Raw genomic sequence first — 24,085 nt, 5'->3', positions numbered from 1 at the left:
CGAGGTCACGTGCAATACGCGTCAGTCAGTCAGCATTAGCAAGACCAGCCGTCTTTTTTGACGTCACTTACCAAGCTGGAAAAAGATGGCCTTAACGGAGAATACCTAGTAAGGTTGTTGCTGTGGTCAACCACCACAGAAAACACCTTTATACCACCCCGCTGCACTACAGCACGGCGGCCCGCGTATACCCTTACTTCAATGCCGGCTCTATCCTGTAAGCTTCCAGACTACAGCGGGCCATACCGCGTCGGCGCTGTCGATATCGAAGCGCCTTCCGATGGCCGCATCATCCACGCAGCAACACATCTTCGTAGCGGCCAGGCTGCCTTCCAACTCGACACAGTTCTTTTCACAATATATTACCCGGCGGCCCCCGATGCACCGGTCACAAAGCCGCGACACAGGTGGTTGCTGGAGCCTGCCCGACTGCGTGGGCAAGGTTTCGCGCGCTTCGCAAAGATGTCAAATTGGATAGTGGATCGCGTGTTTGCATTCCTACTTTGGGCTCTTGTTGGCCGGGTGCTCATTCCTGCTGATGTTGACGTCCCGCTGCGCGATCCCGGTCTTTCCACCACCACGTCGGCGGGAGATGTCAGCGTCAGCAGCAACAGCACTAATCATCTGTTAGGTACTCACCTTGAGCGTTCGAGCCAGGGTGACACGACGCGGTATCCGGTGGTGGTATTCAGCCACGGCATGGCGGCTTCGCGGACAGATTACACGCAGCTATGCGGAGAGCTCGCGTCGCGCGGCTACGTCGTTGCCGCCATCGAGCATCGCGACGGAAGCGGACCCGGGAGTGTCGTTCGTCGTGGGGGCGGACGCCAGGGGACTGTGCTATCCACAGATGGCAGAAACCGAAGGCACGGACATGGACACGAGCACGGGCACGGTCATGGTCATGGTCACGGGCACCGACATGGCCAAGGTCAGGGCCAGGGACACAGGCGCGCTCGCAGTATACGCAACGTGCTGCACTTTGCCTTTGATAACCTCCAAAACGATCCTAACGATCCTCCGCTCACTCGAGAAGCGCTACAGCAGGTGCAGCTTGCATTTCGGCAGGCCGAGATGGAGGAGACTGTGCGGGTTTTGCGGCTGATCAACGCTGGCGAAGGGAAATCGGTCTTCCGGCACAATGCACGCGGCGAGGGCACACACCTCGGTGAATGGCAGGGGCGGCTTGATATTGAGCACATGGTGCTAGCGGGCCACTCATACGGGGCAACAGGCGTGTTGCGTGCCTGCGCCGACGGCGGACCAACAAACCCCTCATCGTCAGATTCAGATCCAGAAATCCCCACGATACCTCCCATGCCAACTCTCCCCATTGCTGGCTGCGTGGCCCTTGACCCAGGCAAGGCAAGCGGTCCGCTAAATGACAAAATCGACGTACCTCTTCTCGTCATCCACTCCCACAGCTGGAGCCGCAAAATAAGTATGTTCATGGGCCGTCCGCACTTCGATGTCGTGCGCGAGCTGGTCCAGACCTGTCTCCAACGCACCGGCGCCGCATGGTTCATGACGAGTCTCGGCACGAGCCACCCGAGCTGCACGGATGCACCTGTAATCCAGCCGCTGCTGCTGGGCTGGGCGACTGGTGCAACGGTCGAGGCTCGCCAGGGCGTGCTGCAATATGTGCGTCGCATGCAGGAGTTCATTGATTTTGTTGTTACTGGGGAGCGCTGGGGGCTGCTTGCCAAGGGGCTCACGCATCCGGGGTATCGCGAGGAGGTGCTTGTGCCGTGGACGAAGGTTTATGGGTCGAGGGATTGGACAAAGGATTGGCAGATCCACGTTGCGCCGGAGGTCAAGGAGGGTACAAAGGGAAGCAGTAGCGGGGAGTCTCAGGTGCTAGGCGGGGAGAGCCAGGTTCCTGGATCCACTGGGCTGGGGCAAACGGTCACTGAGTCGAGTAGGCAGAGCAAGATCGTGTCTCATGGGGAAAGGAGCTTTTGAGGCGTGAAACAATATATTATTCTTATGTTTATTTCATAAAGGCAGAGTCACCCGACCGGTAGCCCCTGAAAAGAGTTCAACTCATCGCTTGAGATGTCTCCTGGCATCTTTTCAACCTTCGCCCCCAGTGCCAGGTGCAGCCTTAGATCTCCCAGGATCCTGCGCGGTTGGATAGATTCTTGTTCCATCTCTCCATCTACAATCACCATTTTTCCAGAGACTGTCTCTGATCTACATCCTCCCGTGCATGGATAACGGCAACGTTACTCCGTGCAGAAAATCCTGAATCCTCTGCTCCTTTCCCGCTCCTGATAACGAATCAGGCGCCAACCTCTGCTCAGCCCCTAATGCCATCAAATGAAATCGATCGCTACTAGTGGGCAACTTGTCCATTCTGGCCAACCTGGTCAAGACTCAGCTTCTTGGCCTTCTTGGTTTAATATGATGACTCAGCGGCTTTTCAGGTCGCTTCTCTGGAGTAATTCCGATCGTCCCTTTCAGCTGAACTTCATCGTCGACTTGGGTGGCGTTCATTGACAACGTACAATGGCCCCTCAGATGCTGCATGCGTGCTTGTCGTGTGCGACAAAGAAGAGAAGCTGCGACAAGATCTTTCCAAGATGTTCGAGGTGTTCGGGGTAAGTTGCGATGACACCTGCCATAGAACTAATGGAGTAAGTGCTGACGGGCACAGGTCGAGATCTAATCAGCACTGTATATACAGGGGGCCGTTTGAAGGCCAGCCGTTGATTTTCGATAACGGTTATATAATCTGGTCGGCTTTTGCACAAAATCGAGATCTCTCCTTCTCTCTCCCAATCGGACCGCTTGTCCCAAGTGCACGCCCAAGAAAGTCTGCATTCAACTGCAACAGATGCCGGACTGCGAAGCGTGCTTGCAGCAAAGACCTGCCAATATGCACACGGTGTTATACGTGTGTTGCATCTTAACCTGCCGAGGTATCTGGTTGGCCTAACCTTTGACAGACGAAAGACGCCCTGCCATTATGAGCTCTGCAACGATGTTGACCAAGGCGATCGTAGCACTCCGTCCCAAGCATGGTTTCTTCCAGATGGGACAGCAGGGAGTAGTGCCACACATGCCATGTTACTCCGAGAGGGGGCCTTTCCACCAGCACTCTCTAGACTGCAGTTGAAACCTCGATATCCCATGCCTGAGCGGGACTGTTTTCCGATATTAATCTATTATTGTACGTCCTCTTCCACGCCTGACTCGAACGAATAAACCACTAACGTGGCAAGACACTGAGTTTTGTTGTTTCCCTACTCCCCATGTGTTACAAGATAGCCTTATGACTCACGTTCATAACGTATGGGTCAGTCGAGCACTCGCAGATCCCTGCCTCTTTCTCACCCTTCTCTTTGCTGCATCCGCACACCGTGACATGCTTCAGGGTACACCACATAGCATACAAACGTTATATCACCAGTCGCAGGCGCTAAAAATCCTCCGCGAACGGGTGGACGAGGGCAGGCAGATCAGCTATGAAATGGCGGCCTCTGCGATTGCTTTGACTTTCTATAGTGCATGAAGCCTCCCTCAATCAAAAGATGTATATTCACTAACCTTGACAGATGAGTGGATACAACACCGCCTCTGCTCGTATACACAAGAGCGGCGTGCTGCAAATGCTGGCAGAGAATCAGCATCGAGGCGCGGATTTTGAGGCCCTGACTGCCTTGGCGAACTTGTAAGCAAAAGACCTTATATCCAGAGGACTATAGTTGACATCAGTTAGGATTCTCCTTGGTCTTTCCATGGTGGTGGATGAAGACCCCCCACTAATCCCACCGGTCAATACCTCGAAACGAATTGACGCTTTCGCATTCGAGCCTGATTGTATGGCATCAAATCTACTTCGAAAAGCTTTGATACGAGTTTCAGTAAACCAAGGCTGCCTGCTCACCAGCGACACAACGTTTGATCTGCGAGCAGTGCTCGAGTTCATTGCCAGCGCCGAGCGCAAATCCATTTCAGAGCTACACATCCTGCACAAGGCAACCATACTGACTAGGTCTCGCGAAACAACAATCTCAGAGACCGAATCTGCCATTATGACCACCAACAAAACAGCCCAAATCATAAATACTTGCTGTCGCCTAGCAATCAATATATTTTGGTCTATCTTGCGATCTACAGTCCTAGACCGACGCCAGAAGAGTCCATCTCCATCTACATCAGCCGGCTCAACAACCTCATATTCAGCACTGGCCCCGTTGCTCGAAACGCTTCGTACCACCCTCCGAGCCCTAGACTTAGTGACGTGGAAGAAGCACGCCCCCGAAGCGTATCTGTGGATCTGCCTCACTGCTGCAGCGGCCTGTGACGCTCCCGCGAGCCGGGTCCCGTTTGTGGCGGTGGTTCCGCCTCTTTTGACGGCGTCGGATACAACCGAGCTGTCGCTTGCGAGGGAGTGCTGGAGGTACTACAAGTGGCTGGCGGGGCTTGCCACCTCGTGCAATGCAAGCGATGTTGGTCTTGAAACGTCTAGCTTGGGCCTTGAGTATACTCTAGACTATGATATGCTATAACTACTTGTCAAGGTAACCAAGCACTATGGTTATTACTCCGTATACTGGCTCCATTTCCGTGCCGAGACCCACACCACAGAGAGTATAAACTAATTCCGAGGAGTAGAGTCGGCATCTCTTTACGTCATATCAAAGACCCAAGAATCATAAAAACCACCTCAAGCTTTGCATGCAATCCCATAACCCAACTAACACATACCCACAATGTCTGCATACCGAGGTCATTGCATCTGTGGAGCTGTCCAGGTCTCGCTCAAGCAGCAGCCGCCCAACACACTGCGGTGCTATTGGTACGTTGTAATGGAACTGACCTGAGCTTTCAAGTATGCCTTGGTTACTGACCTGCTACAGTCGCAACTGCGCAAGATCCGGAGGTGGTCAGTTGACTCAGCCCTCAGTCGTCAACCAGCCTACTAATCGCCACGCCAGGCGCCTCAATCAACTACGTCGTTGATGAAGCTGAGTTCACCGTGAATGAGACTGACGCTCTCCAGACCTTCGAAGACAAGCAGACCATGAGCGGAAACCTTGTCCAGGTTCGTCTCGTCTGCCCTTGGCTATTTACGACTACGGACCTAACTAATTATGTATTAGAGACAATTCTGTGGAAACTGCGGCAGGTAAGCTCAAATCCTTTCCCTCTCGTTTGGCTGGATATTAACTCTGGACTTCCAATCTAGCCCTGTCTCTACTAAGAGCCCACAGTTCCCGGGAAGGCGTTAGTCAAGGCCTCGCTCTTCGATGAGATTTCGCCTCCGAATATGGAGGTGTTTACGGATCGGAGACAGGTGTGGGAGAGGCCGGTGGAAGGGGCTAAGCAGGAATAGGGTTTGTAAATGCTTCTGGGCTGTATGGGATGAGTAGCGGGTGTATCTCGGTGTTAAATTGGAGAGTTTGGCGTGTGTTGAAACCAGGCAGTATTTATTACTGCACACAGGAAACAGATTAGTCCCTGGTAGTCATGCTAGTTGTTGTACACCACATATGAATGGGAGAGGTCAACTACTACAAGAAGTAGAGTATTGATAAGTGTCCTCTTAGAATGAGTGAATGGCAAGGAAATCTTGTCCATGCTATCCAACTAAAGTACATACATTCATGCCTCGCTTTAAGAATGGGAAGTTAAGTTAAATGCACCACGAGCAATAATATCTACCGCATCCCCGAACAAACCATTAATATCCTCCGGACCAACCAGCTGACCAGACTCAGCGGCATGAATGAAGAGAATACATTCGCCTGCTTGCTCTACCGGTACGCCTACAGCAACAAGACATCTTCGTCCCCGCAGCTTGTCTTGAGCATCTTGAACCACCTCCACAAACCGACCTAGCGAGCTGCGCTCGGATGTTCGAAGCCAGAGTATCGTGACAATCCTCTCCGTGACCGGATCGGACAACGACATGTTGAGAAACGAGGAAGAGGGCGGCAGATGGCGAACTTGAATAAAGTCATCGCGCTCAGTGGCACCCATCTCAAGAAGCGGATTGACCATTTGCGCGTACTCTTCTTTGTTGGCCATGAAGTCTTCGTGATCGGTGAGACGGTTCCGGTCTGGGACTTTCGATTAGCAGTTGTTTTGAAGGGATTGCATGACGGGAGGAGGTAGGGCAGGGGATGAAGTACCAATCAACCAAACCACAAACTCATGATTCCATTCCGATCTAGCTTCCCAGAGGGTTTTAAAGCCGGGCTGGCGGGTCAGAGCATGAATAATTGCACTGTAATTTGCATTATCGAGGGGTTTGGCGAGATCTAGTCCCGGTTTGAGGTATAGGGAGGTGACATCAAGCATGGTGTAGCTGGGTGAGTGATCAACTGCTGAGAACTGGATGATCACATTAGTGAAACATCTTCTCAGAGCTGCGTTATAGCTGCTTTTCTTCCCCTGATCTCGTACTCCGTACAAACCCTCGGAGTAGTCCTCGGTGTCTTGGCGTCAATATTTCCGCAATTCCGAGATCAGGCTCCACTTCGCTCCGTCCTCGAGTCCAGTCCTCGCTGCTCTTTCCCTTACTCCGTCACAATTACATCCATCTGATGGAGATCTGAATATCAGAGCCATTCGAACAATGGCATCTCCTTCCATAGCCCAAAGCGACGGAGCTCGAGGCTTGACTCGGATTTCTCGTGCGTGTGAGCGCTGCCGGATGCGCAAGGTCCGCTGTAATGGCTCCCAGCCGTGCGCTCGATGCTCCGAGCAAACGCTCACCTGTCAATATCGTACTGGCAAACCACGATCAAGGGCACGCTTACCGAATCCTGGGCTGCCGCGGAGTTCTTCAGCATCCCAGGAACCGTCGCCGAGCACCAGCCATACCCGGCCCGCCACTACTGCAGCCGAGCCTTCGTTTGGCTTCTCGCCAGCCGAGTGGCGCGAAGGGTTGCAGGCTGGGATCGAGGTTCCTGGCTCGGAGACAAGAATCTTTCAGTACTATGGTACTAACGCCATCCGATCGTTGTCGCTTATCCAATCGGAGTAAACTAGCTGACGGCCTACTGCAGGCCCGTCGTCACACTTTGCCTTTCTGCAGCGCGTCTATGAGCGCTTGGACAGGACCGCGCATGAATCGAATCCTGTGGCAGCGCTATACCCTGTTCCTAATGGACTTCGCGCCTGGGGACTGCATCACCTTGTCTTTCCCGCCCCGCCAAGGTTGGAACACTCTAAACGCGAGGAGAAATCGCTGGCCTTCTTACCCCGCAGCCTAGGGGAACGATTCATCCGCAGTTACTTCAACATTGTTCACCCACAGATGCCAATTCTGATCCGATCGGAGATTATGAACAAGTGGGCGCAGACCTGGGGGCCTCCGCCTCGCCAAGCGGGGCGGCCGCTGGCGCGGGAGATCTTGCTGATGGTGCTAGCCATTGGCGCAGTGGTCTCGCCTGTGGTCGGGGCCGATGACTTGAGCCTTACGGATGGCTGGGCCGAGTTCTTTGCGGAGAGTGTGGATATACCTATGAGTGCACTGTTTGAATCGACGCTTCAGCTAGTGCATCTCTTAATGCTCAAGGTTCGAGAGCAATGAATGCTATCTGATCAAACCTTGGAGATTTGTGCCACTAACATGGAGACCACAGGCTTCATACGCACAGCAGGCTATGCGTCCCCATGATACGTACATCGCTCTGGGCCATGCGGCCCGGACTGCGTTGGCGTTAGGGATCAATAGAGCCCGGGCTGTTGACTACACGGGGGCCGACGGGCAGCACCTGCGGGTCACTTTCTGGGCGCTTTATGCCATGGAACGCGTTACAGCGTTGCTGATTGGGCGCCCCTCCAGCCTCCGCGATGACCAAATTGATGCACCTTGTCCACAGGGACCGTCACTTCCTGATCATGGAACCGTAACTGCCGCCGCCCAGTGCCGCGCAGACGACTACACCTTTGTCAGGGTCATGGCGGAGATTGGCAAAGTAGCCGATCGTATCCTCACGCGAGTCTATTCCCTAGAAACCCCTAGTGCGGCGGAGCAGTGCCTGGTGGAAACGAACATCGTCGGATGCGAGTCTGACATATCTCGTATTACGCAAAATCTGCCATCGTACCTCAATTTCGTCGACGATGAAGCCCCGATCGGCGAGGGGTGACAGGAGATTCAACGTCTGCACGTCGGTCTCCTGTACCACACCCTGCGCATGCTAACCCACCGCCCCGTCCTCGTCTTCACAACATTCTTCTCCTCCAACTCGGAAGCCCAGGCCCACGCACCAGGCATCATCCAACTGCAGGACTCGATCGACGTGTCAATCCAGTCTGCGCGGAGCATTATCACCTTCATACACGCGAGCCTGTTCATCCGGCAGTCGGATGCGCGGTACGACGGCTCGCTGTCGAACTATCTGGTCGCCGCCGGTGTGACGCTTCTTTACCAGGTGCTAGACCCGGCAACAACGGTTGAGTACGCCAAGGACACCTTCACCGTGATAGAACAAGCGATCGCGTGCTTAAATTGTATGGAGCGGCTAGGGCCCCGGACCGCGCAGAAGCTCAGCGCCGATCTGATGCAGATGGCGAAGAACGTGCTGTTTCTTTCGACTGGTGAAGGGATGATGGATGAGTGTCTCATGACGGACTTTCCTTGGTTGGAGTATGTTGCTCGCTCCCAGCTCACAAATCTTTCTTTTTGTCTGACTGGACTGACCGCCGGACAGTATCCCGTCAACGGAACCTCCACGAGAGCTCGATTCCTCGATTAATCACAGTATTGCTGCATGGCCGCACTAATTTGATTAACGGAGCAACAGCCACGCAAAACCGGTTTTAGTAACTTCAAATCTGTCTAGATTGCTCGCTCGGAGTGTTGTCATTAATTCCGCGGATCCAACCCTGACCCGTTCGCGCTTAATTCCGACTCACGTCCGCGGATGCTGCATCCAAGTTACAACACCCTCCACCCTGTTGGGCTTTCGATGACGTTTACGAGTTCTCGCAGTGCTTATAAGCAGTCGGATCTTGTGTACCGTGAAGGAATCAATTTCTATTTCTACCTACCGGTGTGGCTATTACTATACTATTGCATCCCCTTCATCATCTTGCAATCATCTATACCATGTCACCAATCCCAGCAACCATGAAGGCTCTCCGTCTCGTAAAGGTCTACACAGCCCTTTCCCAGACCCAATGATAGGAATCGGGGCTGATTTACTGCAGTATAACTCTTCCTACAAACTGGAGCAAATCCCCACCCCTACAATCGGGGACAACGACCTCCTCGTTAAAGTCGGCGCCGCCGGCTTCTGCCACACAGACTACCAAGTCCACCAGGGGGTCTACAACTCCCCAATCCCACTAACCCCCTCACACGAGCCTGTCGGCACAATCGCCGCTGTCGGCAAGAAGGTGTCAGCAGCCTGGAAAGTCGGCCAGCGCATCGGCATCCTTAACTTCCGGCATGCATGTAACGCCTGCGTTGGGTGCCAGGAAGCACGAGACCCGGCGGCACTCGAGGAGCCTGATACACGGTTCTGCAAGAACAAGGAAATGGCGGGGATCAGTGCCGACGGCGGGTTTGCTGAGTATATCATCGCCGATCCGGCGACGAGTGTTCCGCTGCCAGATGGATTGGAGTTTGAGCATGCGGCGCCGTTGATGTGTGCTGGTGTGAGTAGTCCCTGATACCTACCTCGTTACTCTGCAGGGGTGGAGTGCGCTAGACATGATCTCTCAGAAAAACAAATTACTGACATGGATACACAGGCAACAGTTTGGACGGGCCTTGACGGGGCGGACGTCAAACCGGGCCTACCTATCGGTGTCATTGGCATTGGCGGACTAGGCATGTACGCCCTGCAATTTGCCGCGGCGCAAGGCCATCCAACCATCGCCATAGACAATAGGCAAGAAGGGCTCGATCTCGCGCGATCCCTACCTTCTCAATTCAAACCAACGGCCGTAATCGATTACAACGCGTCAAACGCCCAGGAGCAGATTGTTGAAGCAGCTGGCGGCGACGGGCTTGCTGCCGTCCTCGTCTGCACGGATGATGTCCAGGCGACGGAATGGAGTCTGAAGCTGCTGCGCACGCACGGGACATGTATTCCTTTGGGCCTGCCGGCAGAGGGGTTTAAGTTCTCGGCGTTTGATGTTGTGTTCAAGGAGCTGACAATCCGGGGTAGCTTGGTTGCGAATCGCCGGTTGGCGACGGAGATGATGAGGTTTGTGGCGGAGAAGGGAATGCATTCTCATGTAACTACGGTGAGGCTGGAGGAGGGCGAGGATTTGCCGCAGTGTTATATGGATCCGCATTTGAAGGGGCGACTGGTGGTTGTTATGTAGGTAGCAGTTGGGTTAGTCGATAGAGAATAGAGAATAGATCATAAATAAATGCTAGACATTACCTAAGTAGGCTCATACAGATCCTCTAAATCTCACAGTTTATCTTGCTTTATAGTGGCTTTCTGACTTAAAATCAAAGCAAAGGATTCCACCCACTCTCGGTTCACAATGAGCTCATTGAAGACACCCCCAGCACAGAGGTCAGGAAAAAGCACTCTTGCTGAGTTGATCTGTTTTTATGTTTGTGTAATCCAGAGTGGTGAGAGACTGTTCTCGGCAGCCTATCGTGCTCTCCTGTCACGAATGTCATTCGGGGCTGCTGCAAGCCACCATCTTGATCACAGCGTACTGTTACATCCGGGTGGTCTATACTAATGTGTCAGACCCAACAGGTACCAAGAATCAGGGGTCTTACCCTTCGTTGCTCGTATCTTATTGCTTCTAACGACCTGATGTAAAAAGGCTGCAGAGCCCCCCTCCTTAGAAAGACCCGGTTCTCTTCTCTACCACTCCAATCGATCTGTCGATCACCCAACCAGCCACAGCAATGAAGCTTCTCGCAGCCCGTCTCCTTCTGGCCGACCTGCCTTCTCTTGTTACCGCACAAGAAGAGATTGGAACAGTAGGTACTGCCTGAACGTTCTAAGCCCATTTCTCTGCTATAGGCCTACCTATGTAACTAATGCATGCCCGGCCCTAGATTGCATTTAGCTCTGAGAGACCTGTATTGGGAAAGAATCTATAGTACATTATGATTCAGACTGAGAGCCTCATGAGGGAGTGAAACATGCATCTGTCGTGCTTATTCCTGAATATGCTGTAGCACCTCGGCAGCAACAGGTACCCTGCGTGCTAGAGCATGTACGACCATAAACGTGCTCACAAAAGGTCCTCTGCTTTCGGTTTTGTGTAAGTCTGGAAGGATTGCTGCGAGTGCGACATGTGCATACCGTATATATGTAACAGGGAGATAGGTTACAGACCAGGATGAAACGAACGCGTCTAGGATAGAGCAGATCGCCTGGGCGGATGATAGAGCAATTGCGGTGGTTTAGAGCTTGATAGGTTCGGTCCTGTTACAGAGGGTTACGATGGCGCTGTGATATCGCATGCTGGTGCAGTGTTAGTGGATGTTGGCGGAGAGGCTTCGAGGCTTGACCTACTGTAGATCGAAGATTTCCGGAGACTGTGCGCTTTTCACGGCTTCATCTGATAAACATTGCGGGAGATCTTGGGCCCACTGCTTCAGATGCTCGTAGAGTCTAATAAATTCCTGACTCTCCATGTGTCCACGCTCGCTTGAAGATTCGCAGACGATGAGTTGCAGTTCGGTTAGAACATTCGCAACGCATTTGGTATGCGCTGGGATTGATTCGAGTGCAATAGGGTAAGGGTGCCACAAGTCCGTGGTGTCATGAGCTTTATGAGAGACTTTATAGATAGGCGTTGGCAGCATGATTGGGTGGTGGCTGTCAGGGAAAGCGACTCTTCGACTATTAGACTTGTTTTCGAACTGACTGTTAGACCTACTTACGGGACTGCGCTGGAAGCACCGTTGACTGCTGTTTCAATCTTTGTAATGGCTGAATTCCGTTTAGCAATGACCTCAGCGGAGCAGGCTGTGAGTTCGACTAGATATTGCCAGCCAAGCATGTGCTTTCACATTGCCCACGTACTAGACAAAGTCAAAAGAATGATTACATGTGGGAAACGAAAATAGGCGAATACCTGATGTATAATTCGCATCGACCCTGAAAGTTAATTACAGAGACCCTGCCTTGCTCTTCGTCTAGAACTCGTTTTGCTTCGTTGTAGAACTTCTGAGTATCAGGTAGGATATTTCCTGATGACGCTCTCGTTCCTGGGAGCTGCGAATATGACTAGTCCTCTGGTCAGTCAGTGTGTGTGACTTGACGAGCAAGACAGCGAACGTTTATGATAACAGGAAACATTGGCAAGGTGCTAGGGGCTATACACGAATCTTCAATCCGGTATCGAGTGCGGCAAGTGTAAAGAGGCAGCGTAGGTGGAAGCACAGCATGTCTGGTAAGTATATACTACTTACAGTCACTGAAACCAGACAACATTTCGAATCTTACATTTGCAGAAGGACTGTAGCTGAGGCTTCCGTCGATAGCGGATGTTGGAGACAGTAAATACCCTAATTAAAAAATATGCTTTCTCAGAGGAAGCCCCAGGTGGGCTGTGTATATTGCTCGTTGTAGATGTAGTTCAGTCTTGATACACAAATCCAGATGGCACCCCCATGCCAGTAGTAGAGCACGGCAAAGCCAGAAGCAAGATTTGAATCTCCAGCAATACTTCGCCCCAGTAGAACATCAACTCAACTACCTTTACTCCACCTGCAACCACGAGCAGCGAAGGCATACCAGTGTATAGTATACCTACGCTTGGTCGCACCTAAAGCTCGCAACCGCAATAGGAGTCCGAAAATAAGTTGCCCCACCGGCGACAGTGGTTGGAAAGACACCATTGGCATCAGTGCAGCCGGGGACGCTATATAGAAGAAGATAAGTCAAGTAAACAAAGGAAATATAGTCTCAAGTTTTCTTAAGATAACGTACTTCCAGAGAGTGCAGGCAATCCTCGAAGGATTGTTGCCGTTTACCATAACCCAGTCTTCATTGGTCGGTCCACCATTTCTGGCTATCAGTGAAGGAAAGGACAGGGGAATGGCAAGAAGACGCCGGGGCCAGACTTTGGTCTATCGAAGCAGTAACCTTGGTAGATTTTGATGGTAGGTGTAGACTCCTACTCGCTCATCGAGGAGTTCGTTCGAGCATTATCTTAATCTTTAGCCCTCATGTGTAATGTAACAGTTCCAACAGCATAAAAATCAATCCGAGAGCTAGTCCCATATATATTCGAACGTGATATCCTAACTTACTATGTGATTAGAGTGCTCAAACAATCGGCATTCTACCTCAGCGGCGGACTATGGAGTGGATCCGACCACAGTGCCGCAAACCCGTCTGGGCATTCTTCCACCAGGCCAACCACGAATCACAATCCATCCAGCTCTCAGCTCTTGATCCGAGAAATCTCGATCGAAGCACAATGGAAGGAATGGAAGGAAAAGCTAAGACCCACACCCGCGTGGTGCTCGGGAAAACTGCGCAAAGTGGAAAGCTGCCTCTGTGACTGTGGAGCCCGCGTCCAGCGGTTGGATTTTGACGGCCGCGGAACTCGCCGAATGGGAATATATCCATGACAAACGCTCACTCAGTGTTTCAGGAACAGGCATTTCTTTCGAGGGATACGATGGACTGGATTGGCTAGGATTTGTGATTTGTGATGGCTGTTTGTAATGCTTATGCTTATATCTACGGAGTATGTAGTCGGGATTTACTATTTAGCAGTGCAGGTGGCGTGGTCCACTTTCTTCTTCGACCGGGAGTTGACGCGTGACTCCGGAGGTGGGTTTCACTTCCAGGCGATACTGGAGTTTCGGTGAGATTGAATTCTGCACTCTGCACTCCGTATAGTGGTGACTCATGGATGGCGTGATTGACAATTTGACTCCGGATCATACCTTAGGTATTTTGCTGTGTAGTGAGTACTGATACTTGGGTGAAACATCTGAAGGACCGAATATTATGAGTAGAAGATATCATTGAATTATATACAGCATCACATCGTCATCTGCACAGCAGGTGTCGTGCAACACTATCGCATCACTAGCATAAGCCGCTCCTCGAATAAATACTAAACATCATTGCCATGTCCATCGTCCATCTCTTCTTACTAGGCTAGTTCTCCTCCTTCTTCTCATGGCGAGGAGGAGGGACATCTGGGTCGTCGGCGTCAAGAGCGTTCATCTCATCTTCCTGGGCGTTGAGTTTGTGGTAGATGGCGTAGAAGATGAGACCAGCCAGGAACGAGGCGCAGGCCAGACCAGTGTACATCCACATTATGGCCGGGTCGAAAAGAGCGGGCGTCAAAGCCTCTGCAAGGGCGGATCCGAAGGCATTGGTAAGCAGGTACATGGACTGCACGAAAGACTTCATGGATGGCGGAGCCTTGGTGTAGGCGTACTCTAGACCAGACACAGAAGCGAAAATCTCGGAGATACCGATGAAGACGTAGGCCGGGGTCTGGATCGCAATGTGCACATTATTGCCCTGGGGCCCTTCTGGGCACAAGGGAGAATCGTAACACGGACCAGCGGAGTAAATCAAGTGCTGCACAATCGCAGCGTACATCATAGCCAGAGAAGCGACAATGAAACCAAGAGAGATACGGGAAACGGGGCGGAACCGGATGCGCATGCGACGGAGTACGGGGTAAACCAGGGTCTCCAGAATCGGGATGAACACAATGATGGAAATCGGGTCAAAGTTCTGCATCAAATCGTTGGGAATACCGTGCCCGTTCATCTGGCCAGCCTGACTGACGAAGTTGCTGGAGAACTGGCCATAAACAACCCAGTAGATAGGGTAGAAAGCAAAAACCTTGCAAGCGACGAGAGCACGCTTGAGCTCATCGATAAAGTGATCGTCCCAGGGGAGATTGGTGCGGTTACCACCGTTGGCAGCCTGCCAGGTAGGCTTGGGCGCATCCATGTTGCGGTTGACCACCATGATCCAGAGAGCCTTGAAAGCGTCGGTGATGACGGAGCCCTGAGGGGGGCGAACAACATAGTACTTGCGTCCAAGAATAATAACTGCGGTACCAAGAGCGAACATGCACAAGCAGAGCAGGTAGGCGGAATAGAAGCCCTCGTAACGCTCCATGTATGGAGTGGCCAGCAATGAGAGCGAACCGATGTTGATACAACCGTAGAAAATCATGTAGATGCGTTGAATCGTCAGAGCGGGATCAATGACAACTCGCTCGCCTGTCTTGATCGTCGAGATGGCCATTTTCTTGCGCTTATACTGGTCGGCGATCTGAGGAATAGTAAGTAGATGAATATCATCAAAATCAAAAGTTTGACTTACCAGGGGAGCAACGTTACTCTTGATACCACCAGTTCCCAGACCAATAATAAGAATAGCGGCAATGAAACCCCCAAGACCAGCGCCATTCTCAAGAGCGACAGGGATTGAGGTGAGAACCAAGATCAGCAGACCAATTAGATAGACGATACAGAAGAGGACAATGGTCTTGTATTTGCCGAGATACTGATCAGCAACAATGGCACCGAAGATGGGAGTAACTAGAACAAAGATTAGCAGGCGCATTGGGACTACCGCGGCGCGCAATACGAACCATAGCACCAGAACTGGAAGAACACAGTTAATCCAGTAGCACCCTGGTGACCCATGCCGAGAGCACCAGGTTCCTTCGGTTTTTCGCCATCGGGTCCGTACAAAGGACGCTGAACATAGTTCTGGAACAAACCAGACATGCCGTAGTATGTGAAACGTTCGCAAAGTTCGACAATGGCAACCAGCCATGCGGAGAGAGGCAGGTTCTCGGCGACATGGCGAAGGGTCTTGTTCTCCTCGTCCGTCGGTTCCTCGCCGTCGGGAGTGGCCGCCAGAGCCTTCTCAGACTGACCGAGAGTCTGGTCCTTCTCGTTCAGGGAAACGTTGTGGATGGCACTATCACCAGCATAAGCCGGCCTGGCGAAGTCAGAAAGACGTAAAAAGGATTTGGCGGATGAAAAACCGCGTAGGTGGTGGTGCGAAGTGAAGTGAGGGAACTCACTGAGTGGCCTCAACACCATGCTCTGCGGCAGACATATTATAGAGGATCGGGGAGAGGTATCCTCAGTCGGAAGAGCTGGAGAGAGGGTCGACTTGTCGTTGAGAGAAGGTGAAAGAACGACAGAAACGGAGGCGAGTGGCAGCATATATACTGAGGGAAGACAGTCGCGTGCGAGTCAGAGCGGGACTGTCTTATCTCTGGCAAAATCACCAAATCGCATGGGCGACCCAGAGAAAATTGGAGCAGAGCGAGCAATAACCACGGATGTAACGTAAATTGTAAACAAGCGAGTCAAGCGGAGTCAAGCATTTCTCGGCTGTCTTGACTTTCTTGGAAGGCTTGGTGTGGTTAGGGACCGGAGCTGGCCGGACATGGCAACTTTGCGCCTTCTGTCAACTTTTTTTTTTCGCCTCTCGCTCTTCTTTCCGATCGCCCCCTCAACAGTGTACTGTATGTACTTTGTAGCAGTACAATTTGTAATCCCCTTCGAAAGAAATAAATCCTCCTTCACTTCTAGTAAACTCGCAATGCAAAATCCGCAGCTCACACGGTGCACACCACACAATGCCCGCTGCTTGCGACCGAGGATGAGCCGCATGCGGAACGCGTTAGGTAACATAAACAGCCTCACCAACGAACCACATGATTCCGTATCAATATCGAGAGATAAGCATGTCGGAGTAAAGCATCAAGCCCTCGAGACTAGGGCGTAACACCCCACTGTATCCCGAGGTCGAGTCGACAGACATAGGCACCGACCAGTAGTAGTAGATACTAGACAGTCGCGTACCTGCCGCTCCATATCCCCGGGGCTAGTATGAATTGACGATGTGACCCAGTCGACTCCTCTTCAAGCTGCTTGAAGTTGTCTCCAACTCCGAAGGCCGGGGAGGTATACTCTGTAAGTGTACTGTGTAATTTCCCGGGTCAAGATTGGCGATGTCTCAACGAGGCTCGAACAATGCTGGAAGTTGGAACGCGGGGATATGACAACGCTCGATCCCATATATCCACCGACTGCGAGCGATGTTACCCCATGGGATGAATAACCAGGCTTCGCATGACGTTGGGGGGGTAAGGTGCTGCTTCTCTTTGGTCAGGACGAGACAATCGCTTCCAATCCTGTCTTTTGGAGTTGCGGTTCATGCATCGTGGAACGATGGTCAGACAGTCTAACCTGTGGGGGGAACCCGAGGGCGTCGCTTCGAGCCGTCGACAGTCAGGCCAGGAACGGTGAACAACGATGGTCAATGGGACGTTGATTTCAAATGTCACTTGATAAGAGGTCAGACCCCTTGTGCTACTTAACGAATCAGTGCTTATTCAATTGCTTTGCCAGAGGGCCGTGATCGGGGACTGTCGCGAGATGCAGCTCCGCTAAGACACCGGCATCGGAACCGCCAGGGAACGCAAACTCACTTCACAACCCTCAACTGACAAGAGAAAGGGAAGGGGGGGGAGTAGTGGCTTTACATACCTGCTGTCAGATCATGATCGAAAAATGCACTGATCCAGAAATGCCGATCCTTTTTCTTTTCAACCGATCGAGAACCCTTTGTCGAGAGTAGCTATCAAAAGACCAGCTATGCCGGTATCGGCCACCCCAACATCCCAAGACCCAACCTTCAACAAGGAAAAAGAGGAAACAAAGAATCAACAAGATCAACCCAAGTTAAAGGGGAGACACCACCTCTTATCAACTCGTTACGGTACTCGGCGCCTTGTCGTACACTTTAGCTCTCCCAAGAGCCGCTAACCATCAGCCATGATAACGGCACGTCTTGGTATGCTGCGAGCCAATCTCCAGCGAGCTGGGCGTCTTGGCCGCGCTTCCTAAAGCACGCAATTGCCAATGAAAAGCGTCCAGGGCCTGACGATCAGATTGAGGAAGAAAAGAAAAGATAACCGGACGTATAAGAGCGTCGTTATTTGCCAACCGCCCTCGCTGACCCAGGCCGTCATCGCAGGTGACTCATGCACCTAGGTGTACGATGATGGGGCTGATGGAATAGCTATATCTTAGCTGCAGTATCAGAAATGGGTCAGAGCTTGCTATGCTCCTATCATGACCTGGCGGAGTTTATATGCATATCAAACATACGGACAATGTCCGTAGCTCCGGACGCTGACGTGCTCAGCGCTGGAGCGTCACGCGCAGGGGTCATGAAAGGCCCTTGGGATACAAGCGTCGTCTACTCCGTACGCTTGTCGAATATGTCGGGCCAAAGCAGATAATAATTGTGATTTATGCTAGATACGAGCATTGTCCGCACTCATAGCATGGTGTTTGTCATCGTGCGTGCCGGAAGAGAGTAGTATACAAACCTACGTACATGACTCGGAGTGTCCGATGCCGGCTAGTTCAGTCTATCGCCTACTTTGAGCGTTCATATATTTGCAGTGTCGGTCCATCGTAAGTGGCGTCATCCTGGCTTCATCTGACGGCATGTCTCTGAGACGAAACAAATATTATCAAGCCGGTGACTCTGGCAGGTTGGTGGATAATAGATGGGTCCCCAGCTTTGGCAGACGTAGATGCAGGCTGCGAATTGTCGCTGGGTGGTGAAAGTGCATGGCCATGGCTGACGACGGCACGGAAGAACGACCATATGAGCATCTTCTGGGGTACGCCGGTCTACCGTCTTCGAATCACGACCAATGAAGGATATCACTCACATTGACCTTATCCTGTTCATCAACATAAGAAGGAATAAGTCCTTGCCATCTGTGATGCACAAATACACGCGAGTGTCTTCTTTGCCGCACTTCTTAAGCGCCTGCTGCAGGAGCCCCACGGTGCCGACACATTCATGTACCTTTCTCATTGCGTGGGGTAATTGTTTCTCTTCAGCGATGACCAGGTCGCTGGCTAGCTCAGAGGCTTTGTGTCTAGGCGAAATCGTAACACTGCGACTGTTCCGCGCGAGCGCTGAGTCGGACGGATCTGCTGCCGACCTCTACTGACCGGTTGAGTGTTCTTTGTGCCCGAGGTGATAAGCACCTTCCTGCAGTGCTTGAAGTCCTCAGTGAGTGCGTTGAGTGTTATCTCTTTGGCTCTAGAGATCGCACGGCGTTTGAGGCATTTTGTTCAACCCATGTTGTGTTCATCTGCAAAGCTGTAGCCTGGTCTACAGCTCTCGTCGGAGTCTGAATCGTAAAACGGTTATAGCTCGCTCGATGCTATCGGGCTCCTGAATCTCGGTGTAGACAGATTATCAACGATCGTACCGGACTTGAGCTTGTCCCTGTGGTACCCTGAGGCTAGACCCATGTGTCTATGGTAGGTTATTGCATCTGTTGAGCTGTGAGCTATCTTTATCTGAGATTCCCTCTTACACCCTGTGCTTTCTCACCATCATCTCTGGGTTTGTCTCGATATAGCCGATTTAACTCTTGAATCGCAATCGAGACTTCCGTCGGCCCCCGTCAGGTTGAAGTAGCCCAACGGTTGCCCCGAGGTCATGTCTGACACGTTGGCCAGGCGGCTTTCGTGAAGCTTGTTCATCTCCGGGGCGGGCCGGTTTAAACCTTGAGCAGAAAGGCAGGTTCTGGATTAGTAGTCTTAAGAATTTGGAGACGCCGAGGCGGTTCAGCATTAGGGAGATGTGACAGGTTATGGACCATAACACACCCTGCTTCAGGCTACCTGACAACCACGATAACAATGTGAGCACAGTACGAGTTGTTTTCGAGTTGTCATTTATGCACCTCTGCTCAAATGACAATGTGGTTGCCCAAAGAAAAGGAGGGAGCGGGGATTGTCTATTGGGAAAGTCAGTGTTCGCATTCATCGCAGGCTAGGGAGGTTCCTTCACTGGGCATGTAAAGCTTTAAAAATTCCACTGGTCGGGTCAGAGGCTTTTGGTTTCAAGGGGGGATAAATCCTAAACAAAGCTCGAATAATATCCTAGATCTGAGAAGTACAGCCTGGAGTGAGGCCGGGAAGTCTCTATTCACCAGCACACAAGCTCTTCACTCACCTGCGCAAATCGACAACCTCACCCAGCCTTCTTTTTGAGATTTCTCTCTATCATGAGCTCAAATGTGATGTTCCTCTTCTGAAGTCAACTCAACGTTGATCTTCCTCTAACATCATTATTACCAACCTTCTCTCGTCCACTATCTCATTTCGCATCAACATGGTAAAGAAATGCCACTTTCTCATCTTCTTCTGATCCTCTTCCTCTCATCCATGGCTTCAGATTAAAGCTCCATGACCAGGAAGTATCCGGGTCAATTTTTTCGGAAACTGCCATAAGCAAACAACATTCGACATCACACAGAGCCCCTGCACACGCACCAATGCTTTGCAAAACAATCGCTAACGATCCTCTTAGGAGAACCACTGGTACTTTGGCACCAATGAGCCAAACACTACCGTATCGGTCCAGTCTTTCGGAAACAGAATCATGATTTCCCTTCCAGGTGGAATGACCGTTATGGCTGGTGAGGCGGTGGTAAGTAGCCATTTCTCCATTCTTAAGACTCCCTTTGCATGTTCAAGACGAAATCAGCCACTGACACTGTTCGCTCCAATGACTCCAGTCCTTCTCCTACTCACAGACTCGTGGCTTCTCCATTCGATCCCGCAATCCACAGTACAATAGAGGAGGTCTACAGGCTCAGAACGCACATGACACACAAAGATTCCAACGCTTCCAAGGTATTCGAGAACGAGGCTACAGAGGCCCTCGCGCCAACCGCGCCAACCGCAATCGTGGCCGCCCCGGTCCTCGCGGCCCTATACACGCCAACAGGAATCAGAACGACCATGGTCAGCAGAGAGGAGGTGGAAACTACCGTGGTCGCTACAAGTGCAGAGGTAGAGGTAGAGGCAGGGGGATTGAAAGAGGAAGAAACCTACAGCAAGGCGCTGGGAGACCCATCGTGGCCTGTCCACCTTCTCCTGTGCATCTTCCTGCGGATTACCTGAATGCTCTCAATGCGTTAGATGAAGACGTACCGAACATCAACGCTCCTACTGTGACGCCTGTTCACATGAATATCGATCCTCAGCCTGCATCCGAACCCGTTATCGCTCCTGTGGTCGAACCAAACGGGGTTTCAAATCACAATCAGGAGATCCAGCAAGTAATAGCTGAGGTTGTGGCGTCGCTGAACGCACCGCTTGTTCTCGATGTCCCTGATATTCAACTGGACGAAGCTGAAGAGGAGCAAGACTGGCGGATTGTCACAGGTGCTGGACTTGAGAATACGACATCTCATACCGCTGCTACTGACTCTGTGTTTGGGGCGAGTGAAATTGAGACTGAAGCTGAGACCGAGGCAGTTCCTACCGAGGGGTTTGATGGTTTATTGGACGATCTCATCACTTTTTCGGACCAGGGCAGTACAAGTACACTTTAAGGGATTGGCATCTTGTGTTTTATTGTTTGTTTGCTGCTGAGTGCTTGACCACTTTATCTACCGTTTTAGTTTTGATCCTGGATCCGTTCATAATGCTCTAAGGCTTTTGAAGCTACAGCTTCTCTTCGCTTTTCATGCACAAATAAGATTCACAGCATTCAAGCCACAGCTCGTGGTGCTTGGGGGTATCTGAATTGCTAGTTATCGCATTTACTCATGTCATTATCACATAAGCTTTCGTAGCCTTTCCGTTCCAGATCCTCTTCTGCCGTGCTCGAAGTACATGATCGACATGCCCGTATCCCCTTCGCAACATCTAGAAAGCAATCCCAATTTGGCTCTCACAGATGCCTATCTCATTTCCCTTCTCCTCCTTGCCATCCTCCTTCTTTTCGACACCTTCATCCTTCCCTCTCTTTTCTTGAGCCCCAACGCCAACATTCCTTGGAATCTCCCCTACCAAACTCTCCTTCCCCCTATAAGCAACCTCCCCAACCTTCACTCCCCCTTCAATCCTAACAACCTTCAACTCACCCCTCCCGGCCCCCCCATTAAAACTCCTTAACCTGACCTCCCTAGCAACACACTCCTTCTCTCCGCTCTTATTATCGACACTCTTCGGAAACAACACCGAAACCTTCCTCATGCAGTGGCTGAGCCAAAAGCCTGCATCCACACAGTTGTCCTTGAAGTGGATGCACTTCAGTCTGTTGGGGTCGAACCAGTGCAGGAAGGGGTCTGCATCTACCACGACAGAGGTCAGGATAAGCGTGCGGATTGACAGTCTGTTGCGGGTGCTGCCCAGTGACATGGCGCGGATTTTGGCTTTCTCGAGACAGGTCTTGTCAAGGTAAGCGGCTAGGCCGATATTTTGGGGGAGGGAGCCTTCTCCGTCGCCGCTAAGTAGCCAATGTTAGTAACTATAGTCTATAGTGAGCGTGGTGGTGATGATGGGATGATGAGGGTGGTTGGGGTTTAGAGTTGAGATTGTTAGGGCTAAAATCAGACTCGGACGCAACTCACTAGTAAACAGGTTCCCCATAAGTCGCTTTGTCAAGACGCCAACCACCCTTGATATAGGGCCATTTATAGCCGCGACGGAGACGAGGTGGCAGAGCCATGCCGATCTCCAGCTCCTCGAGGTTGGTGTTCAGCCAGGCGGCCATGAAAATGTACAGCTGATAAGACTGCATCATGCCGGTGACTTTGAGCGAGCGCAGATTGCGGAATGTGCAGAGGGGGGCCATTTCGTCAAAGGGGAAGATGGTGGGTTCTTCCTCTTCGGTTGGGCTGGTGGTTGGTTTGTTCGTGGTGCTAGTGTTGATGTTCTGCACATCTTTCTGCTCATTCTCCTCCACAAAAGAGATGGGCCAGAAGACGTCAATCCCCAGAGTCCGACGGTCTCTAGGAAGCGCATTCCAGAGTGCGCCGCCACGGAACTCCATAAGAGGGTTCGCGGGGGTAGCCTGATCAGGCGTAAAGGGAATGATGATTGGACTAGGCTCACGAGTTGAGACCTCGATCTCGCTTTCCTCATCTTCAGTCTCGTCTACGACCTTTCTTCTTCCGCTCATTCTGTTCAGAGTTGATCTAATTAATGAGTTCGAACGACGGATATCCGGTGTTACGCTTGATGAGCGTACACGGGAATTAGAGCGGGAGCGAGAGCCTCTGCTCAGGTCAAGAACTCGATTCGGAGGGAGGAGTGATGAGGTGCGTCCGGTAAAAGGGCTCAGGTTGAGGGCGTCGCTCATGCTAAACCGTCGGCTTCGTTTCACAGGAGGCACGGGTTCAGCTATCGTCTCGATGACAGAGTCTGAGTCTGCGGCGGTGGTTATGATTGACGGGGCACGAGGTGGTGTTTGCTCTGGTCCGATGTTGAAGGGGAATCGGGTATGGAGGCTTCGGTCGTGGTCTATGTGACGCTGTGTTAGTATCAGAGAGCTTAGGCAGTATGCGAATGGTGTGCATCGGACAGAAAGAGCTAACCTGCGTCAATTCTAGCGTTGGTCTCTCTGTTCCAATCTTCAGCGTCTTTCCAGAATTCTTCGCCGAGGAGAGTAGTCTTCCAATGGGCAGGGAAATCATCGATGCCATTTGTTTTGGACTTCATAGTCTTGTCTGTCAGCATGGCGATGAAGAGTTAAACAAGCATAGATGAAAGAACAGGATGCAATAAGAAAGGGAGAGGGAAAGGGTCTAGAAAGAAACACAAGAGACACCAGGTGCATTTCTTCACTTTCTTTACTATGGAGGCCTCTTGAGTTGAGAAGCTTCCTGTTCTAATAACTTGCGCATACTTACTCCTTCAAGCTAACTTTAGACAAAGACTGGTTTGTTTTACTTGAAGAAAGTCTTTCAGAGCTTGTCTCATAAAGCTTTGTACTGTTGCTTTGGAGGTATAAGCCAGGGTCTACTGAGACAAAAGAGCGTCACAGCTATTTATGCTCTATAGCGTGAGTATCTAAAAGACCTTGGTTTGTTTTCAATAGACATTAGCATAAAACCAGCATTTATCCTGATAGGAAATCATCCATCACCACATAAAGCTATCCTACAAACACGCCCAGGGTACAACACATGCAAGTGAAACCAATATTCTCGTCAGGCCTCAGCAGCAAGTTTACGGCAGAAGCCATGATGCAAGGCTATTCATAACGAAGAGTCTGGGCAGGTCTCTCTCATATCCCGATTCTGTTCTCTATAGAAGCGCAACCATGAACAACTAGTAAAAGCTGTCCACATGCTT

At 51.4% G+C, this 24,085-nt stretch overlaps 11 protein-coding genes across 11 annotated transcripts; 7 read left to right on the top strand and 4 right to left on the bottom strand.

Moving 5' to 3' along the window:
• Positions 1 to 79: 79 nt before the first annotated feature.
• On the top strand, positions 80 to 2,004 carry BJY04DRAFT_187005 (uncharacterized protein). The gene has a single exon (XM_073710975.1). It carries the CDS (start codon positions 202 to 204, stop codon positions 1,960 to 1,962), a length of 1,761 nt encoding a protein of 586 aa, XP_073572215.1. The 5' UTR covers positions 80 to 201; the 3' UTR covers positions 1,963 to 2,004.
• Positions 2,005 to 2,482: 478 nt separating this feature from the next.
• On the top strand, positions 2,483 to 3,047 carry BJY04DRAFT_187004 (Zn(II)2Cys6 transcription factor domain-containing protein). Its single transcript, XM_073710974.1, has 2 exons — positions 2,483 to 2,600; positions 2,657 to 3,047. The coding sequence occupies exons 1-2, from the start codon at positions 2,509 to 2,511 to the stop codon at positions 2,910 to 2,912; spliced, it is 348 nt and encodes a 115-aa protein (XP_073572214.1). The 5' UTR covers positions 2,483 to 2,508; the 3' UTR covers positions 2,913 to 3,047.
• On the top strand, positions 2,910 to 3,697 carry BJY04DRAFT_40650 (uncharacterized protein). The gene is made up of 2 exons (XM_073720309.1): positions 2,910 to 3,172; positions 3,225 to 3,697. Exons 1-2 carry the CDS (start codon positions 3,067 to 3,069, stop codon positions 3,512 to 3,514), a joined length of 396 nt encoding a protein of 131 aa, XP_073572213.1. The 5' UTR covers positions 2,910 to 3,066; the 3' UTR covers positions 3,515 to 3,697.
• BJY04DRAFT_40622 (uncharacterized protein) lies at positions 3,331 to 4,616 on the top strand. Its single transcript, XM_073720308.1, has 3 exons — positions 3,331 to 3,503; positions 3,570 to 3,673; positions 3,722 to 4,616. The coding sequence occupies exons 2-3, from the start codon at positions 3,612 to 3,614 to the stop codon at positions 4,512 to 4,514; spliced, it is 855 nt and encodes a 284-aa protein (XP_073572212.1). The 5' UTR covers positions 3,331 to 3,503; positions 3,570 to 3,611; the 3' UTR covers positions 4,515 to 4,616.
• Positions 4,617 to 4,718: 102 nt separating this feature from the next.
• BJY04DRAFT_217314 (GFA family protein) lies at positions 4,719 to 5,341 on the top strand (the record flags this gene model as incomplete). Its single annotated transcript, XM_073716004.1, has 5 exons — positions 4,719 to 4,804; positions 4,866 to 4,891; positions 4,944 to 5,050; positions 5,109 to 5,118; positions 5,220 to 5,341. The coding sequence occupies 5 exons, from the start codon at positions 4,719 to 4,721 to the stop codon at positions 5,339 to 5,341; spliced, it is 351 nt and encodes a 116-aa protein (XP_073572211.1).
• Positions 5,195 to 6,472, bottom strand: BJY04DRAFT_40683 (uncharacterized protein). The gene is made up of 2 exons (XM_073720311.1): positions 6,141 to 6,472; positions 5,195 to 6,068 (listed from the first exon to the last, which is right to left on the bottom strand). The coding sequence occupies exons 1-2, from the start codon at positions 6,307 to 6,309 to the stop codon at positions 5,623 to 5,625; spliced, it is 615 nt and encodes a 204-aa protein (XP_073572210.1). The 5' UTR covers positions 6,310 to 6,472; the 3' UTR covers positions 5,195 to 5,622.
• Positions 6,473 to 6,586: 114 nt separating this feature from the next.
• On the top strand, positions 6,587 to 8,745 carry BJY04DRAFT_206975 (Zn(II)2Cys6 transcription factor; the record flags this gene model as incomplete). Its single annotated transcript, XM_073713792.1, has 5 exons — positions 6,587 to 6,953; positions 7,020 to 7,531; positions 7,599 to 8,075; positions 8,112 to 8,578; positions 8,673 to 8,745. 5 exons carry the CDS (start codon positions 6,587 to 6,589, stop codon positions 8,743 to 8,745), a joined length of 1,896 nt encoding a protein of 631 aa, XP_073572209.1.
• On the top strand, positions 8,558 to 10,328 carry BJY04DRAFT_40680 (zinc-dependent alcohol dehydrogenase). Its single transcript, XM_073720310.1, has 4 exons — positions 8,558 to 8,608; positions 8,673 to 9,115; positions 9,172 to 9,621; positions 9,718 to 10,328. Exons 2-4 carry the CDS (start codon positions 9,071 to 9,073, stop codon positions 10,294 to 10,296), a joined length of 1,074 nt encoding a protein of 357 aa, XP_073572208.1. The 5' UTR covers positions 8,558 to 8,608; positions 8,673 to 9,070; the 3' UTR covers positions 10,297 to 10,328.
• A 1,019-nt stretch (positions 10,329 to 11,347) lies between these two features.
• Positions 11,348 to 11,949, bottom strand: BJY04DRAFT_217309 (fungal specific transcription factor domain-containing protein; the record flags this gene model as incomplete). The annotated part of the gene is made up of 3 exons (XM_073716003.1): positions 11,348 to 11,408; positions 11,460 to 11,783; positions 11,831 to 11,949. The coding sequence occupies 3 exons, from the start codon at positions 11,947 to 11,949 to the stop codon at positions 11,348 to 11,350; spliced, it is 504 nt and encodes a 167-aa protein (XP_073572207.1).
• A 1,847-nt stretch (positions 11,950 to 13,796) lies between these two features.
• BJY04DRAFT_40590 (peptide MFS transporter) lies at positions 13,797 to 16,084 on the bottom strand. Its single transcript, XM_073720307.1, has 4 exons — positions 15,970 to 16,084; positions 15,529 to 15,884; positions 15,258 to 15,475; positions 13,797 to 15,206 (listed from the first exon to the last, which is right to left on the bottom strand). Exons 1-4 carry the CDS (start codon positions 16,002 to 16,004, stop codon positions 14,067 to 14,069), a joined length of 1,749 nt encoding a protein of 582 aa, XP_073572206.1. The 5' UTR covers positions 16,005 to 16,084; the 3' UTR covers positions 13,797 to 14,066.
• Positions 16,085 to 21,652: 5,568 nt separating this feature from the next.
• On the bottom strand, positions 21,653 to 23,467 carry BJY04DRAFT_217306 (uncharacterized protein; the record flags this gene model as incomplete). The annotated part of the gene is made up of 3 exons (XM_073716002.1): positions 21,653 to 22,235; positions 22,360 to 23,251; positions 23,326 to 23,467. The coding sequence occupies 3 exons, from the start codon at positions 23,465 to 23,467 to the stop codon at positions 21,653 to 21,655; spliced, it is 1,617 nt and encodes a 538-aa protein (XP_073572205.1).
• Between the last annotated feature and the right edge of the window lie 618 nt (positions 23,468 to 24,085).

This window comes from Aspergillus karnatakaensis, assembly GCF_047715665.1.
Source record: "Aspergillus karnatakaensis strain CBS 102800 unplaced genomic scaffold BJY04scaffold_19, whole genome shotgun sequence".
In the NCBI taxonomy this organism is placed as follows: Eukaryota; Fungi; Ascomycota; class Eurotiomycetes; order Eurotiales; family Aspergillaceae; genus Aspergillus; species Aspergillus karnatakaensis.
This window is presented reverse-complemented; position numbering and strand designations above follow the sequence as displayed.

Excerpts from the sequence above, each read along its gene's own strand:
- BJY04DRAFT_40683 (XM_073720311.1), bottom strand. The coding sequence starts at position 6,309 with ATGCTTGATGTCACCTCCCTATACCTCAAACCGGGACTAGATCTCGCC. Across the intron at positions 6,069-6,140 it reads GTTTGTGGTTTGGTTGATTG|ACCGGAACCGTCTCACCGAT; the intron begins GTACTTCATCCC and ends CGAAAGTCCCAG.
- BJY04DRAFT_187004 (XM_073710974.1), top strand. The coding sequence starts at position 2,509 with ATGGCCCCTCAGATGCTGCATGCGTGCTTGTCGTGTGCGACAAAGAAG. Across the intron at positions 2,601-2,656 it reads AGATGTTCGAGGTGTTCGGG|GTCGAGATCTAATCAGCACT; the intron begins GTAAGTTGCGAT and ends TGACGGGCACAG.
- BJY04DRAFT_40680 (XM_073720310.1), top strand. The coding sequence starts at position 9,071 with ATGTCACCAATCCCAGCAACCATGAAGGCTCTCCGTCTCGTAAAG. Across the intron at positions 9,116-9,171 it reads AGGCTCTCCGTCTCGTAAAG|TATAACTCTTCCTACAAACT; the intron begins GTCTACACAGCC and ends GATTTACTGCAG. Across the intron at positions 9,622-9,717 it reads CGCCGTTGATGTGTGCTGGT|GCAACAGTTTGGACGGGCCT; the intron begins GTGAGTAGTCCC and ends ATGGATACACAG.
- BJY04DRAFT_187005 (XM_073710975.1), top strand. The coding sequence starts at position 202 with ATGCCGGCTCTATCCTGTAAGCTTCCAGACTACAGCGGGCCATACCGC.
- BJY04DRAFT_40590 (XM_073720307.1), bottom strand. The coding sequence starts at position 16,004 with ATGTCTGCCGCAGAGCATGGTGTTGAGGCCACTCA. Across the intron at positions 15,885-15,969 it reads CATGGTGTTGAGGCCACTCA|GCCGGCTTATGCTGGTGATA; the intron begins GTGAGTTCCCTC and ends TGACTTCGCCAG. Across the intron at positions 15,476-15,528 it reads CTTCCAGTTCTGGTGCTATG|TTACTCCCATCTTCGGTGCC; the intron begins GTTCGTATTGCG and ends TCTTTGTTCTAG.
- BJY04DRAFT_40622 (XM_073720308.1), top strand. The coding sequence starts at position 3,612 with ATGCTGGCAGAGAATCAGCATCGAGGCGCGGATTTTGAGGCCCTGACT. Across the intron at positions 3,674-3,721 it reads CTGACTGCCTTGGCGAACTT|GATTCTCCTTGGTCTTTCCA; the intron begins GTAAGCAAAAGA and ends GACATCAGTTAG.
- BJY04DRAFT_40650 (XM_073720309.1), top strand. The coding sequence starts at position 3,067 with ATGTTACTCCGAGAGGGGGCCTTTCCACCAGCACTCTCTAGACTGCAG. Across the intron at positions 3,173-3,224 it reads TCCGATATTAATCTATTATT|ACACTGAGTTTTGTTGTTTC; the intron begins GTACGTCCTCTT and ends TAACGTGGCAAG.